This window comes from Cyprinodon variegatus, unplaced genomic scaffold, assembly GCF_000732505.1.
Source record: "Cyprinodon variegatus isolate N-32 unplaced genomic scaffold, C_variegatus-1.0 Scaffold11, whole genome shotgun sequence".
Lineage (NCBI taxonomy): Eukaryota > Metazoa > Chordata > Actinopteri > Cyprinodontiformes > Cyprinodontidae > Cyprinodon > Cyprinodon variegatus.
In genome coordinates this window covers 2399482-2414511 of record NW_015150464.1, presented here as the reverse complement: position 1 = coordinate 2414511, position 15030 = coordinate 2399482, and the positions used below count along the sequence as shown (strand labels likewise).

Genomic DNA, 15030 nt, shown 5'->3' with positions numbered 1-15030 from the left:
TAGAGTCAGAATTCTGAGATTAAAGTCAGAATTTTTAGATCAAAGTCAGAATTTTTAGATTAAAGTCAGAATTGTGAGATTAAAGTCAGAATTGTGAGATTAAAGTCAGAATTTGGAGATTAAAGTCAGAATTTTAAGATTAAAGTGAGACTTCAGAGGAAAAAAAGTCAGAATTTTGAGATTAGAGTCAGAATTCTGAGATTAAAATCAGAATTTTTAGATTATAGTCAGAATTCTTATAAAAAAACGTCAGAATTCTGAGATTAAAGTCATAATTTGGGGATTAAAGTCAGAATTTTGAGATTAAAGTCAGAATTCTGAGGAAAAAAAGTCAGAATTTTGAGATTAGAGTCAGAATCCTGAGATTAAAGTCAGAATTCTGAAATTAAACTCGGAATTCTGACTTTAATCTCATATTATACTGATATAAAATTTAAAAATCAGTAATCTTATTTTTTTTTTTTTATTGGCCCTAAACCTCTTCCGTAGACAGTAGCAGCAGTTTAGGAGGCAGATAAAACATGATCAGAGTTCATGCGTCTGAAAACCAAAAAGAAAAAAGAGCAGCTCTGGGGGCGGGGCTTCTGGTTGCGTCTTTTTCCTCCCAGTCTGTCTGTCGGACATTCAGCCCAACATGCCAGAAGCATGACGGAGAACTGGTTGAGCTGGAAGGAGAGGAGAGGAGAGGAGCAATGTTAGAGAAAAGTTTTCTTCAAACGGGAAACATGGAGCAAAGCGGCTCAGAGCTGCAGAAAAGCTGAGTGATGGTCGGAAAGTTTTACCTCCGGAAAGCCTGACGAGGAAATAAAACATAAAGAGGTGAGTTTAGACCAAACACTGCAGGGTGGGACTGATTCCTATCCGCTATGTATCCTAATAAATACCAACTAACATGATAGAACCTGATTTTACTTCACTTTTTCTACTTTGTTTTCCTTCTTTGTTTACTGAGAAGTCAATCCGTTTTAGACGCTTAATCTCATTTTCTCCTCCGCTTCCTGTGAACTTCTCAATCCCCCTTTTAGAAAATCGATGTGTTTTGTTATTGTTTCTTTCCGCTCTGCTTCACCATGAACTTAGAAATGGAGACTTTTGGCCAGAGGGAGGAGCCGCACCCAGAGCCATCTGCCCTCAATCCGGCTGCTTTCTAATCTAACCTTATTCCAACGGATTAGACAACATAGGAATAACACAGAGTAACTGACCTGCAGTGAATTTGGCAATAATGTTACTATTAATATATAAATCCACATTATTTACATCCTTGTTTATATATTTACGCATTTCGGGGTCGTTGGGTGCTGGTGCCTATCTGCGGCGGGAGGCGGGGTCCATCATGGACAGGTCTCTGGTCCATCACAGGGAAACACAGAGACAAACAAGCATTCACACACACACTCACACCTAAGGAGAATTTAATTAACCTAACAATCTTGTTTTTGGACTGTAGGAGGAAGCTGGAGTACCCAGAGAGAACCCACGCATGCACAGGGAGAACATGCAAACTCCATGTTTAGCAGCAAAATGAACATTTTCAGTTTATAAAGGGCAAAAAAGCATTGATGTGGAAGTTCGGAACATTTGGTCCAAATATGCAGTATTTTGGTTTGGTGTTATCAGCGTGACGCAGAGTCTGTGACTTGATTTAGAGCTTTTTTAACATTTCAGCTGTCTGATGGCAGTGGGTTTATTTTTTTTTTTTGTAATACAATCAACTGTTATTAGTTGTTTGGATATTTAATAATTGGCCCTATAGGTGTGATATTTCTAATATTATAAGATATAATTTTCCATCCATCCATTTTCCATCACGCTTTATTCCAAGTGGGGGTCGCGAGGGGTGCTGGTGTCTATCTCCAGCTGTCTAGGGGCGAGAGGTGAGGTCCACTCTGGACATGTCTCCAGTCCATCGCAGGGCAACACAGAGACGAACAGGACAAACAACCATTAACGCACAACTAAAGAGAATTTAGAGAAACCAATAAACCTAACCAACCACAGTCCACCTGTTTTTGGACTGTGGGAGGAAGCCGGAGTACCCAGAGAGGACCCACACATGCACAGGGAGAACATGCAAACTCCATGCAGAAAGAGCCAGGCAGGGAATCGAACCCAGAACCTTCTTGCTGCTAGTAGGCTCTACTAATCAGCATTTTTTATTGCTATTTAAACATTACAATATATAGTATTATGGAAAGAATGAGACAACTTTGTCTTTTTGTATAGACAGGGTGTATACAAAAGGTGGATGAGCAGCAAAATAAACATTTTTATTTAATAAAGTTTAGCAGTGATTGAAAAACGGTGAAAAAATGCATTAATATGGAAGTTCAGAGCATTTGGTGCAAATATGCAATGTTTTGGTTTGATGTTAATGGGATGCAGAGTCTGTGACTTGATATTTTCAACAGTTCAGCTCTCTGATGGCAGTGGTTTTTTTTTAGTAATGCAAGAAATTGCTATTACTTATTTAGATATTTAACTATTGGCCCTATATGTATGATATTTCTAAAATTATAAGATTTAATTTTAATCATCTATAATAAATATGTGTATAAATTATGTTATTATTACAATGCTGTTGGTAAAATTAGCAAAAGTTATTTATTTAATGACTGGTGATGGTAGCTTGTTTATTTATTGTTATTATTATTATGTTATTCAAAGTAATAACCAGGTTCCTCTTTTTATTAATTGCTTTCTCTCTTAAAATCATTTGGTATTTCTGTTCTTTGTCCTGTTTTGGAAGCAATAGCCCTAAACTGGTGTTTTTGTGTTTATTTGGGATTCCAGGTTAACTCATTTTTGGGTTATATTCCTAAAACTGATTGATTTTCCATCTTTATTCCTAAAACTGCAGTATGGCGCGCCGCTCTCAGTGTTCCTCTGCTGGGGATAATCCCCTGGACCCCAACTACCTCCCTCCCCACTACCGGGAGGAGTACCGCCTGGCTATTGACGCCCTGGTTGAGGACAGCTTGGATGGATACTATCACTTGCTCCAAAACGTGGACGTTGTGGACTTTCTGTCACCGGATGAAATCCAGTACATCCAGAGCGTCGTTCAGCCTCCGAAGCAGAGCATCCACCCTGAGCAGCAGTTCCTGGATTGTGAGGGAGAAGGCTCCTCGGACACCTACTGGCCCATTCACTCTGACCTGGACGTGCCGGATCTGGACCTGGGCTGGCCTCAGGTGCATCACTTCGTTGAACCCACGGAGGTCACGACCCTCGTTAACCCCCCTGAACCGGACATGCCGAGCATCAAGGAGCAGGCGCGACGACTGATCAAGAACGCCCAGCAGGTTGATCCCTCTTTCTCTCCATGCAGAAACCTGATTCCCTTTTCTGTTACAGCACCCCAGCGCTGATGAGTTTGTTATGTCCCTCTCCACTTCCCACTCCTCAGGTCATTGCCATAGTGATGGACATGTTTACTGATGTGGATATTTTTGCGGATATTCTCAACGCTGCAGGGAGGAGAGTTGCCGTCTACATCCTGCTGGACGAACACAACGCTGATCTCTTTGTTAACATGGTTGCCAACTGTAGAGTAAACCTACAGGCCTTTCCAGTAAGTACATGTTCTATATAATGCGTATTACGTTTAGCAGGTAATACTTTAGATGTTTTAAAGCATATAGGGGTTCTATTGTCAGTGTGTAGCCTGGGTGGGGTGTGGAGCTTCACACTGACTGAGAAACAACAATATTGTTGTTGTTTTTTTTTAAAGTATTTTCATAGTTGTTCTCAGAATCACATATTTAGCATGTCACCAGCTCTGCTGCCTAGTGCTGTTTCCAAAACAATGGAGCAGGAAAGCAGAAGTGCTGTGGTTAGTTTAGCTGTCGGTTGCATAATGCAAATAAAGGAAACTTATCAAAGTTTTCTTTATATCAAGTGACAGTTGATATGGCTGTAGAAATATCACAGCCATATCTGTAGGGACATTGTGACTCAATCAAACAGGTTTTTTTTACTGTTTTTCTTTTTTCTTCTCTTATATAACTGTTATAAATCAGGCTCACAGCACATATCGTCATTGCTAGAGGCAGCATTACTAATTCGAATTTGCCTACTAATTTGACCTGCAGCTTAAAACGTTACTGCTTGCGAGGTTTTTTTCATTATAAATGGTGTGATTGGATTTTATGCGTGTCCTGCAGTTCATACGCGTGCGAACGGTGTCTGGGATAACATATCAGTGCCGCTCAGGAAAAACCTTCAAAGGCCAGATGATGGATCGCTTCCTGTTGACCGACTGCAGAGCTGTGCTGAGTGGAAACTACAGGTGGGCTCCGTTAAATCTAACGTACCACAGTTACATACTGTGGATGAGTAAAAAAACACCTGCAATCATTTTCATGTTAGATTATGCCATATATGCTAAGCATCACTGATCCCCCTCCGTACTTAAGAATAGGGAATAGGTTATTTTTCACAGGAAGGAGCGTTTGTTGCTGAAAAAATGCATATTTTTCTCGTCCTACTGAGGCAGTTTTGTGACAAATTCATTTCATGTAGATAACATCTAATGGTTGTCATAGAGCTCTGACAACAACAAGATGCAAACTCTGATTTGCATGCAGCCTTGTTACTGCTCCATTGTTTTCTATCCTGTTGAGTATTTCTCAGAGATGAGCCAAGTTTAGACCACGAGCTAAAGATGCATCACTGTAAGTTAGAATATAAGGTTTTTTTAATTGAATTTTTAAACTAAAGCTTGTGTGAGATACATTCATTACACACAAAGGGTGAAGTATTCCCACTTGATGATTTTAATGATGCAGGTAATTAAAACCCAACATTTATATAAGAGGTTGAGGCTATTGCTTTCTTTTTCATTAACATCCATTAATGCTCAGTGTTATTTTTTCATTTAGTGATGATTCTGATGACTTATATCCTAGTTTTTTTTAGTTGCACTGTTATTATCAGATTGAACAGGACACCTAAAATATAATACGACGTTTCCTCATTTATAAGGAATACATATCTGCCCCCCTTGATTAAAATCCTTTATTATTTTTCCAATTTTTTGAGTCATATCCTTGAGCAAGTAGCTTCACCCATCTTTCTGCACATAGTATGGCAGCATCGCTTCTGTCAGTGTGCCCCAGGGCAGCTGTGGCTAACATGTAGCTCACCACCATCAGTGTGTGAAATCGCAAATGACTGAATTTTGTTTGAAGTGCTTTTGGGGTTCTTGGACTTGATGAAAAGTTTTACTCTAGTAGCAAATGTGTCCCAGTTTTCAAATTAGAATGGATTAATAATAAGGCTTTTTTTCTTTCCAAAACAAAGCTGCATTTTTTGACTTAGAAGTAAAATTAAAAAGAAATCATCCAGACTAAATTTTCACTTTCATTTTTAAGACTGCTAAATTTGTAATTTACATGATTTATAATAAATTTTGGTCACTTTTTGCTAGTTCATCTTTGGAAAAGGAAATGTTAAATGTTATTTTCATTTTAATTAATCTAGACATGAGCAGTCTTTGAGAAGAAACTGAAAATGCAGTTTGGAGGATTTACTTTAAATTTTATCTATTATCTATAAGTTAAAAAAAGCAGCTTTAGTTTCCTTTGTATAATTGGAACTCATTTTTATTAATTAATACACAACAATTTAAAGTTTTTTTTTTCTTTTTAGTGATACATTAAACGTTTGCAATAATTAGTTATCTCCATTAATGTTTTGTACACATCTGTGTTAAGTGTGGAGACCATTTTTGTTTTTGAATTTGTTGTTGTGTTTGTGGCTTCATATTTCTTACTGGTTCTTGTCTTTCTCCAGTTTTATGTGGTCTTTTGAGAAGCTCCACCGCTGCATGGCGCACCTGTTCCTCGGACAGCTTGTGACCACCTTCGATGAGGAGTTCCGGATTCTGTTTGCTCAATCTCAGCCGCTGAATGTTGAAAACATGCTCTCCCGGATAGAGGATTTAAGAGTTTTACAGAAGAGACAATTTCCAAATGAAAGCACTTCAAAGTACAGAGAGCCTAAAAGGTTCCTGTCTCTGGACGTTCCCTCTGATGATTGGGCAGGACATTCTTACGATGAGCACGCAGGCGGGAGTTTAAGGATTATGGCTATGAAAAGGCAGGGGGCCGTTCGTGGCCCTGCTGATATGTATAATAGGTATGGTTCCCAGCAGACCCTTGTGGACCCTTCTTTTGATCAGGGCCCAGCACGGATTTTGATGACAGATAATCCTGCCTTAAAGCGTCATTCTTATGCCGGAGATGTTCCAGGGAGATACTCCTTGCCATTCTTGCAACAACAGGGAATGCCTGACTCCGAACCGAGAGGAAAGCTTTTTCACAGAGACCAGCAGCTTTTTCCGGGACCAGGAGCAGAAGAAGACTACAGCAGCTATGAGAAGTTCTGGAACCAAGGCTATATGCAAGCAGAACAGTTCTCTGTACCAGGTTTACAACAAGAGGTACTACCACCTGAATTTGACCCTGTTCTTAACTACTTATCATCTACCAGAAATCTAGACTTGGATCAAGGCTCAGATAGATTACTACCTCCAGCGGATATACCTTTTACTTCCCCTCACCCCAAAAGACGGGGGGTAAGACAGCCATATGTCGGTCAAACCTCTCCTACATCTTCAAACTCAGATCAGAAGCCTTTTATCCGTGACGCCACGATGAACCGCAAGGATCCCACTGTAAAACAGAAGCTTAGAAACTGGAGGATTGGCTCATACCTCAGTGCACATGATAATCCAGAGGAAGAGGCCATCCCAATTGAGCCGACTCAGCAGCCAGATCCTTTCGAAGAACCTGTGGTTCCGATCCAACAAACTGCCCCTTTAGCGGACTTGCCATTTCACAAAATCCCCAACGTGAAAGAGTTTAAGGTTAATACTGTACCTAGGATTAGCCAGATTCCCAGCTACGTCAAAGCACCACCTCAAGAGAAGCCGAAGACAGTCCTGGATGAGCCTGCTTCAGTGACGGCTGAAACAAAAACCACTCCAACACTTTTTGAAACTTCCTCCACCGCTGAGGTAAAAAAAGATGAGGAACAGGACCCAAAACAAACAAAAACCCCAAGGCTTCAAAGGGATGACTCTTTTAGGAAGAAATACAATGCAGCAATGCAGAGAAGCTCCAGATTAAGATCTTCCCTGATATTCAGTTCCCTTGACCAGCAAAACCCTCAAGAAACTACTATTGCAGATCAAGAAGATGAGGGAGGTGACAAAAGCAAAACCGAACAGACCAAACTCCCCCTTGTGTCTCATGTTTTGGGACAAAGGAGGTCTACTGCAAGAGAGCCAATTGAGTGGAGTCGTTACATAAAACCTACCTCAGAAGCACAAAAAACAGATAAGGATGAGGAAAAAGACTCATCAAGTGGGAAAGATTCCCAAGACCTTTCAGAAATGCCAGAGGGAAAGGAGCCATTAAAACACACAGATGAAGAGCAAGATAGTGTTTCATCATTGATGCCTACTTTTGTAGATATGAACGATCCAGATAACAGGCTCATGTTTTTTAAAGAACTTGCAGCGCAGCGTAAAGCCGCCAGGGCATCAGAAGCTCAAACGAAAAAAGATAAGGGAGAGTTAAAACCACAACCTGAGCCCAAAACTACTTCAATTTTCCAGAAGAAGGACCCTGTTTCAAAAGAAACTCCTGAAACTTCAGTAGCTAAGGATTTAGAAAAGACACCTGCTGCAGAGAGTGGAAATACCAGCAAAAAAGACTGTAATAGCACTAAAACTGCCAATGAACAAAAAACTGAAACCAAGAAAACTGAGAAGGACCTTCAGTCATTGGTTAGCCTTTCTGTTTCGACCGAAACAGACCAACCTACTAATAAACCTTCAGAAAACCCAACCGTGTCAAATCCACTGATGCCTCAATCCAAATCGATGAAAGCTGAATTGCCTAAAACTGATCAAGTGCCAGACCTGACCAGCCCATTTCTCACAGCTTCATCATATGTAGATATGAATGATCCTGATAATAGGCTGATGTTCTTTAAAGAGTTGGCAGCCAAACGAAAAGCTTCAGCAGCCAAAAAGGGAAAAGAAAAGGCCCAAAAAGAACCTCTGACAGAACCCCAGAACACTTCAGTTCTCCAGAGTGAACAGAATCCTCCAATGGGAACACTAGAAAGTAAAAACACTTTTCTAAGAGAGGGTTTGTCAATGAAAAACACTATGTCCCCAGAGACATCAGGGAATGAAAATACAAGGAAGAAGGACAGTCTTGTAAAAAATGATTCTATTACTCTCAACACCTCTGAAGAACAAGCTCCCAAAGTTACTGCTGAAACGGTTAGAACAGACATACAAAAGCAGTCTGATGAACAAACAGAAACAAGTCAGAGCAAATCACCAGAACAGTCAACTGTATCAGAGCCATCTCTTGAAATAAAATCACCCAAGCAAGCAAATGCTGCTGACGCTACTGTTTCATCTTGTATAAACAGCGCTGACAAAAGAGAAAACCTTACTTTAGAAACTGTACCAGTCATTCCCAGTTTAATGGACGGTTTAACATCTTCTGAATCGTTTCAACCAGAAACCAACATCTGCTCCACTCCACTTCCATCTGAAGCAGAACCTGCATCAACCATAGGCTCATTAAATCCACCAGAGCACACCTCTACCTCTGATAGCCCTCCACTTGTTTCAGATTTGCAGAAACACCCTGTTGCTGCAAAACAGACATTGCCTTCTGATTCTGCCCAAGAAGTCTATAGCCCCCCAAATGATACTATAACACTGCCACCAAATGTTGATGAAATCAAACCTAAGCAAGAATCCTCCAAAGACACTTTAGAAATCTCCGACAGCCAACACAACCAAACTCATCTGGAAGATATTCCCAAATTTGAAAACACCTCAATGGACAATGCTAAAATTGTAAAGACTGATGTTTCTCCAGACAAACAAGCCGCTGTTCTGGAGCCTAACAAGTTAAATTCCAGCACAGGGATAAATAGGGAAGAAGCTACTGTTATACCTTCAGTTGAGGGATTAGGGGAAAATAGTATTAAATTAGAGCAAGAAGAGCCAGTTGCAAAAGAATGTAAGCCTCTTGAATCACCTGAAGATCCTAAAGCTTATAGTGGATCTCTGGCTGTTTGCTCATCTACACCTGATACCAGTTTGTTCTGTGAATTGGGTCCAGAAGGCTCAGTTTCAGAGCAACATTTGGAAAATACAGCTTTGTCTAATACAGCTTCAGGTGACACCCACACCCAGTCTCATATTACCTCAGCTGTGGAGAAAACCGAACATCCCCAAGACACTTCAACGCAAAATGCTCTCTCCTCTTACGTAAATCTAACAGATATGAATGCACCCCCAGTAGTTGAAACAGCATTGCCCCCCGCAGTGTCTGCGGTGTCAAACCTTGCAGATACTACCTCTATGTCAAGTGAGACTCAACCACAATCCAAGGGATCAGCTCAGACACCGAATGAACCTACTACGGTTGCCACAGCTAAAGTCGATTTGCTCTCCAAAGCATCTGATGCTGTCTGTCCTGAAAGCCAAACAGCAGAACCACTTGCGCTTAAAGACAGGAGCCAGGAGCCACTAACAGAGGAGTCTGTGAGCAGAGAGAGAACAAAGGACAATTCCAAGCAGAGGAACAACTCTGAAATGACTGAGGTAACATCCAATGAGACCAAACCAAAATCAGAGGAATCTCTTGATCAGCCAATAGCTCAGTCACTGAGTGGACCTACCATGGTCTCCCCGACTGATGCTGATTTAGTATGCAAACCATCTGAAGCAGTCAGTCCTGAGAGTCAAACACCAGAGACACCTGTGCCTCAGGAAAGTAGTAAGAAAGATCAGAAGTTAGTGAAGACAGATGAGAAAAAATTTGTCAATTTATTTGACAAAGATAAGAGCCAGGAACCATCTACCGAGGAGTCTGAAAGCAAAGAGAAATCAAAAGACAAGCAAAGTAACCATTCTGAAATTACTGACGTGACGTCCAATGAGACCAAACCAAAATCAGAGGAATCACTTGATCAGCCAAGAACTCGGTCATTGAATGAATCTACAATGGTGGTCCCAACTAAGGAAGATTTAGTATGCAAAGCATCTGAAGCAGTCAGTCTGGAAAGGCAAACACTAGAGACACCTGCGCCTCAGGAGAGTAGTAGAAAAGAGCCTGAGTTACCGGAAACAGATGAGAAAAAGTCCAGTAGTCTACTATATAAAGATAAGAGCCAGAAACCATCCACTGAAGAGAATGCAGGCATAGAGATAACAAAAGATGAGTCAAAGCAGAGTAATAGCTTTGAAACAAAAAATTTAACATCCAATGAGACTCAAATTAAATCTGAGGAATCTCTTGGCCAGCCAACAGCTAATTCAGTGAGTGAATCTACTGCGGTGGCCCCAGCTGAGACTCATTTACCCTGTGATACATCTGAAGAAGTCAATTCTGAAAGCCAAACACCAGAGACACCTGTGCCTCAGGAATGTAGTAAGAAAGAGCTTAAGTTCGTGGAGACAGATGAGAAAAAATCCAACAATTTACTTGACAAAGATAGGAGCCAGGAACCCTCCACTGAGAAGTCTTCAAGCAAAGATAAATCAAAAGACAAGCAGTGTAACAACTCTGCAATGGCTGAGGTAACATCCAATGAGTCCAAACCAAAATCAGAGGAATCACTTGATCAGCCAACAGCTCAGTCATTGAATGAATCTACAATGGTGGCCCCTAGTAAGGCTGATTTAGTATGCAAAACATCTGAAGCAGTCAGTCATGGAAGCCAAACACCAGAGACACCTGTGACTCTGGAGAGTAGTAAAAAAGAGCTTGAGAAAGTTGAGACAGATGAGAAAAAATCTAATAGTCTACTGGATAAAGATAACAGCCAGAAACCATCCACAGAAGAATCTTTGAACAAAGAGAAAACTAAAGATGAGTCAAAACAGAGTAACGGCTCTGAAACAGAAGTTACACCAAAGCAGCCCAAATCAAGTCAGTCTCGCTATCACTCGTCGACAGTGAACGTCATATCCAGCAGCAATCTGCGAGACGACACAAAGCTTCTGCTGGGACAGATTTCTGCCAACTCCCAAAGTAGGAATGAAGCCACAAAAGATTCCCCTGTCACAGATGACGAGAAAGAAGACAAAGCTGACAAAAACGCCAAAAACGAGAAGGGATTGGGGTACAGGACGTTAAACAGAGGGTCTACTAAATCAGTTCAGGAGCGCGAGCAACTGCTGGAGAAGATTCAGACCATGAGGAAGACGAGGAAAGTTTACAGCCGTTTTGAGGTATGAATTTCTTATCACCTTTCTGAATGCTTACATAAACATTAAAATGCAAATGTAGTAAATCATTTTCTCTGTTTACATTCTCTTTAACAGATGGCACCTTGAGAGGAGTCTAAGGAAAGTGATAAAAGGGAAAGATGTTTTTGAGTCTGCAAGGTTCTTTCTGCTTTTGCTGCAAACAGGCTTATTACGCACAAAAGTTTAAGGGGACCAGTGTTGCATTAATTTACCATCAATAGATACATCCACCAACGACGTTCCATGTTCAGTAAAGGACTTCTGACTGATGGCATCGGAACTGTACGACCAGAACGGACAGGAAATGGGTTCAGAAGACATTCAGCATTGTTAAAGCTGTGTTTACTGACTGCATGGGTAAAGTGCAATGCATGTTTTTGCGATGACACCTGTTGTGGCTAATAGCACTGAATCTAAAGTCCACTTGTTATGTGACCTTATAGGAATCTGAAGTAACCAGTTTGTAAAACTGGTAGAACTCTAATTTGTTCTGTAATATATTGCTTGAATTCACTTTTGAGAGAATATGATGGATATTCATAGATTAACCTGTTAAAACAGTGGATGTGTACATTTTCATCTATGAGTAAGAAAGAAAACTTGAACTTATGGAGCAACAGAAATGGATTAGCAGCCTTAGTACTGAAATAAGTCTAGAGCAATATTTGGACAGAATGTGATGTTTTGCTCACTTAACTTGAGAGACATTGAAATCAACCTTTGTTTGTTTTCAAGGTGCAGTTTGTTGTATTACCCCAAAATTGCCATTTTAATTTAGAGAATTTCTTTGTCCTTGTAAATAAGAATCTCATTTGAAATTAACAAGCTTTGTTTATTTGCATCTTTTTGTCGCCATATTTATAATTTCTTAACAAAACTTCTCTGACGGTGAAACAGAAAGTGTTAAAACCCATTAATGGTGCATTAAGTCAATAAAAACCTTGTTCCCAGAGGTATATACATGTATAAATAGCTGCTTAAATATGTCTATAAAAATGTTTAGTTACATGCTTACTAAGTAATGAAATACCTAAGCAATTGTTACTCAGTTTAGTCTAAAGGCTCTTGTGGGCTAAACATTACATGACCTAAAGACTAAGCAAAGCTGAGTCCAGTATCAAAGCATTGCATTTACTCTGGTGCCATCATTTGGTCAAACTTTATAACTGCAACACAAATCTTTAAAAAACGTATCATCTTTTGTGTTACACCTTCAAACCATAATGACCTCTGAGAACATGTGCAAATACTTGGACTGTATTTAATTTAGCTTTATTACATAATTGGTCTTGGTCTTAGTATTCTTTTTTTTCCCAGCTTTTTCTTGTCATTACACTGTCATAACTGCGGAATGAAATTCACTCTGCATTTAACCCATCCCCTTGGGGAGCAGTGACTGCCATTGTGCAGTGACCGGGGAGCAGTGTGGGGTTAAGGGTCTTTGCTAAGGGACCCAGAGCATCAGTCCTTGGGAGTGGGCCTTGAACTTAGAACCTCTAGATTCCAAGCGCAATGCCCTAACCACTAGGCCACCACTCCCACTCTTCCTGGTCTCTGTAATGTCTTGGTCTCAGTTGGTGCGGTCTTGACTACAACACTGGGTAAAGCATGACCTGTCCACCCTTTAACAGTTGTTCATGAGATCAGGATGGACACATGAAGCAGGCTGGACAGTTGGTGTTTCCTCCATAGATTTTTTATTAATTGCTAATTCATAATGGATTTATCAGTCATTTACAGTTTTCAAAAAGGTTTAAGAACTATAAATGTAGTTGTTAGGGAATGCCATTACCTGGCACAGAAAACAGAGGTGCTACAGGACTTATCATGATGCAGACCCTAAAAGGAAAGAGGAATCACTAAGAAAAAGAAAAGTGGTGAAAGGACAGAAAAAAAAGAGTACCAGACCTCAGTGAAGGTGGAAAGAGCAAAGAACAAAATGTTGAGACAAGAAGAGAAATAAGAGACCTTGGAAACCAGGGGAATCCCTCTGCCAATTATCACCCCCCTCACAAGTCCAGAGATTCCTAGGGGCAGAAAGTACTCCCAAGCATATGCTGTTCATTTTGAGATGCATTGCCCTGGGTGTTGAGATTTGATGTGGAAACTTATCAACTGTTGGAATGATAGCTGGGTACTTTGTCATTTCGACTATATAAGATTGTGTGCAGTCAAAGGTTCTGACTATTGTCTGTATTGATTCACCAAATGGTGTCTGGGAACTAGAAGATTCCTGGAAGGTTGTATATCCTTGTTCTCCAAGGAGACTTCCAAAGCAATTTCAGTAAAACTTTAACTACCGGAGTGGAAAGGTGATTAACAGCAGTGATCATCTCTTTATTGAATTTCTGTGATTGACATTGTGTCTCCCTAATGAACAAAAGCTGGGTCATAAATCTTCTTGGTACACCTTTGTGGCACTATGTCTAGGGAAAACAGGAGTAGAGATGTCAGCTGACAACCACCCGGTGGTGAGATGATTCCATTACTGAAGGAGAGAGCCAGATAGACCTGGTAAGCCCAAACCAGTGGTGAAGATGAACTGGGAACACTTGGCTGAAGCCCCAGTTTAAGCTCAGAGTGAGTTTCTCTGATCCAGGAATGGTTGAGGATACAGGATCTAGTTGGACATGAACACGATTCTCATAATCAGTGGATGCCTGCAGTGATGGAGGCTATCACGCTGAAGAAGTTCTACAGGACTTGACAGTCCACTGTTAATCCTAGAGCCGCAGCTAGACAGTGGGTGGCAGAAATGGCCACTTGGTTTAATGACAGTTAACCAAAGTGTTGCATCACCACAACCTGCAAGATGTCTTGTTGCCAATAAGAGTTATCATATTCAGGTAAAGATTATTTAAACTGCTAAAGTGTTTGGGTTCCCTACGGCTTCCTCCCAGGGTCCAAAAACATGACTGTTTGGTCAATTGTCTTCTCTAACTTCTCCTTAGGTGTGAGTGTGTGCATGAATGGTTGTTTGTCCTGTGTGTCTTTCTGTCGCCGGCGATGGACCGGTGACCTGTTCAGTTTGGACCCCGCCTCTCGCCCGTAGACAGCTGGAGATAGGTATCAGCACCCCTCATGACCCCGCCTGGGATAAGTGTGATGGAAAATGGATGGATGGGTGAATGGAAGTGAATGTAAAGGTGTTTAAAATAAATATTTCTTGATGCCTTGTATGAAAATCCTCTTAGGTTGTTTGTAATTCTTTTATTAGTTCGTCTTACTAGAAGTTGCATCATTTTTAGTGTACTTTTTCCATCATTAGACACAATTCATAGGTCCATACAGTGAATTCTACAACTGTTGACAATAGCACGACTGTTCTGAAACTTAAGAGCTGGGAAAGAGTAGTGATGTCATTTGGTACAATGGCTCTGAAAAGTGTTACACAGCTAATTTTAGCGTTTAAGCTTAGAATAATACATAAGACCCATAAAAAAGAATTTTAATGCAAAGATGTTTGCGTAGATATGTTTAACACTTCTTAGAGGTTGTTATGCTCAAAAGTTATTGTAATCTGATAAACAAACCTTATGGGAAAGCATTTTTGTTTACTGAATATAACTACATATAAAGGTAATATGGCACTCTTTAAAGACAGACAGACAGATAGAAGGGAGTGAAGAAAAGAGGGGGACAGCATGCAGCTTACATGGCTGTGTTTAGGACTAAAACCTCCATATATGGCTCTTTCCCTCTACCCTTTCACCAACACCACATTCAGCATATGATCT

General features: G+C 40.5%; 1 protein-coding gene across 1 annotated transcript; it reads left to right on the top strand.

Annotated features, from left to right (window-relative positions):
- Nucleotides 1-598: 598 nt before the first annotated feature.
- Nucleotides 599-12246, top strand: LOC107088459 (protein FAM83H-like). The gene is made up of 6 exons (XM_015380644.1): nt 599-819; nt 2861-3305; nt 3410-3574; nt 4167-4291; nt 5797-11275; nt 11369-12246. Exons 2-6 carry the CDS (start codon nt 2862-2864, stop codon nt 11378-11380), a joined length of 6225 nt encoding a protein of 2074 aa, XP_015236130.1. The 5' UTR covers nt 599-819; nt 2861; the 3' UTR covers nt 11381-12246.
- The last annotated feature ends 2784 nt before the right edge of the window (nt 12247-15030 follow it).

Coding starts and splice junctions, on each gene's coding strand:
- LOC107088459 (XM_015380644.1), top strand. CDS start 2,862: ATGGCGCGCCGCTCTCAGTGTTCCTCTGCTGGGGATAATCCCCTGGAC. Junction 3,306..3,409: donor TGATCAAGAACGCCCAGCAG/GTTGATCCCTCT, acceptor CCCACTCCTCAG/GTCATTGCCATAGTGATGGA. Junction 3,575..4,166: donor TAAACCTACAGGCCTTTCCA/GTAAGTACATGT, acceptor CGTGTCCTGCAG/TTCATACGCGTGCGAACGGT.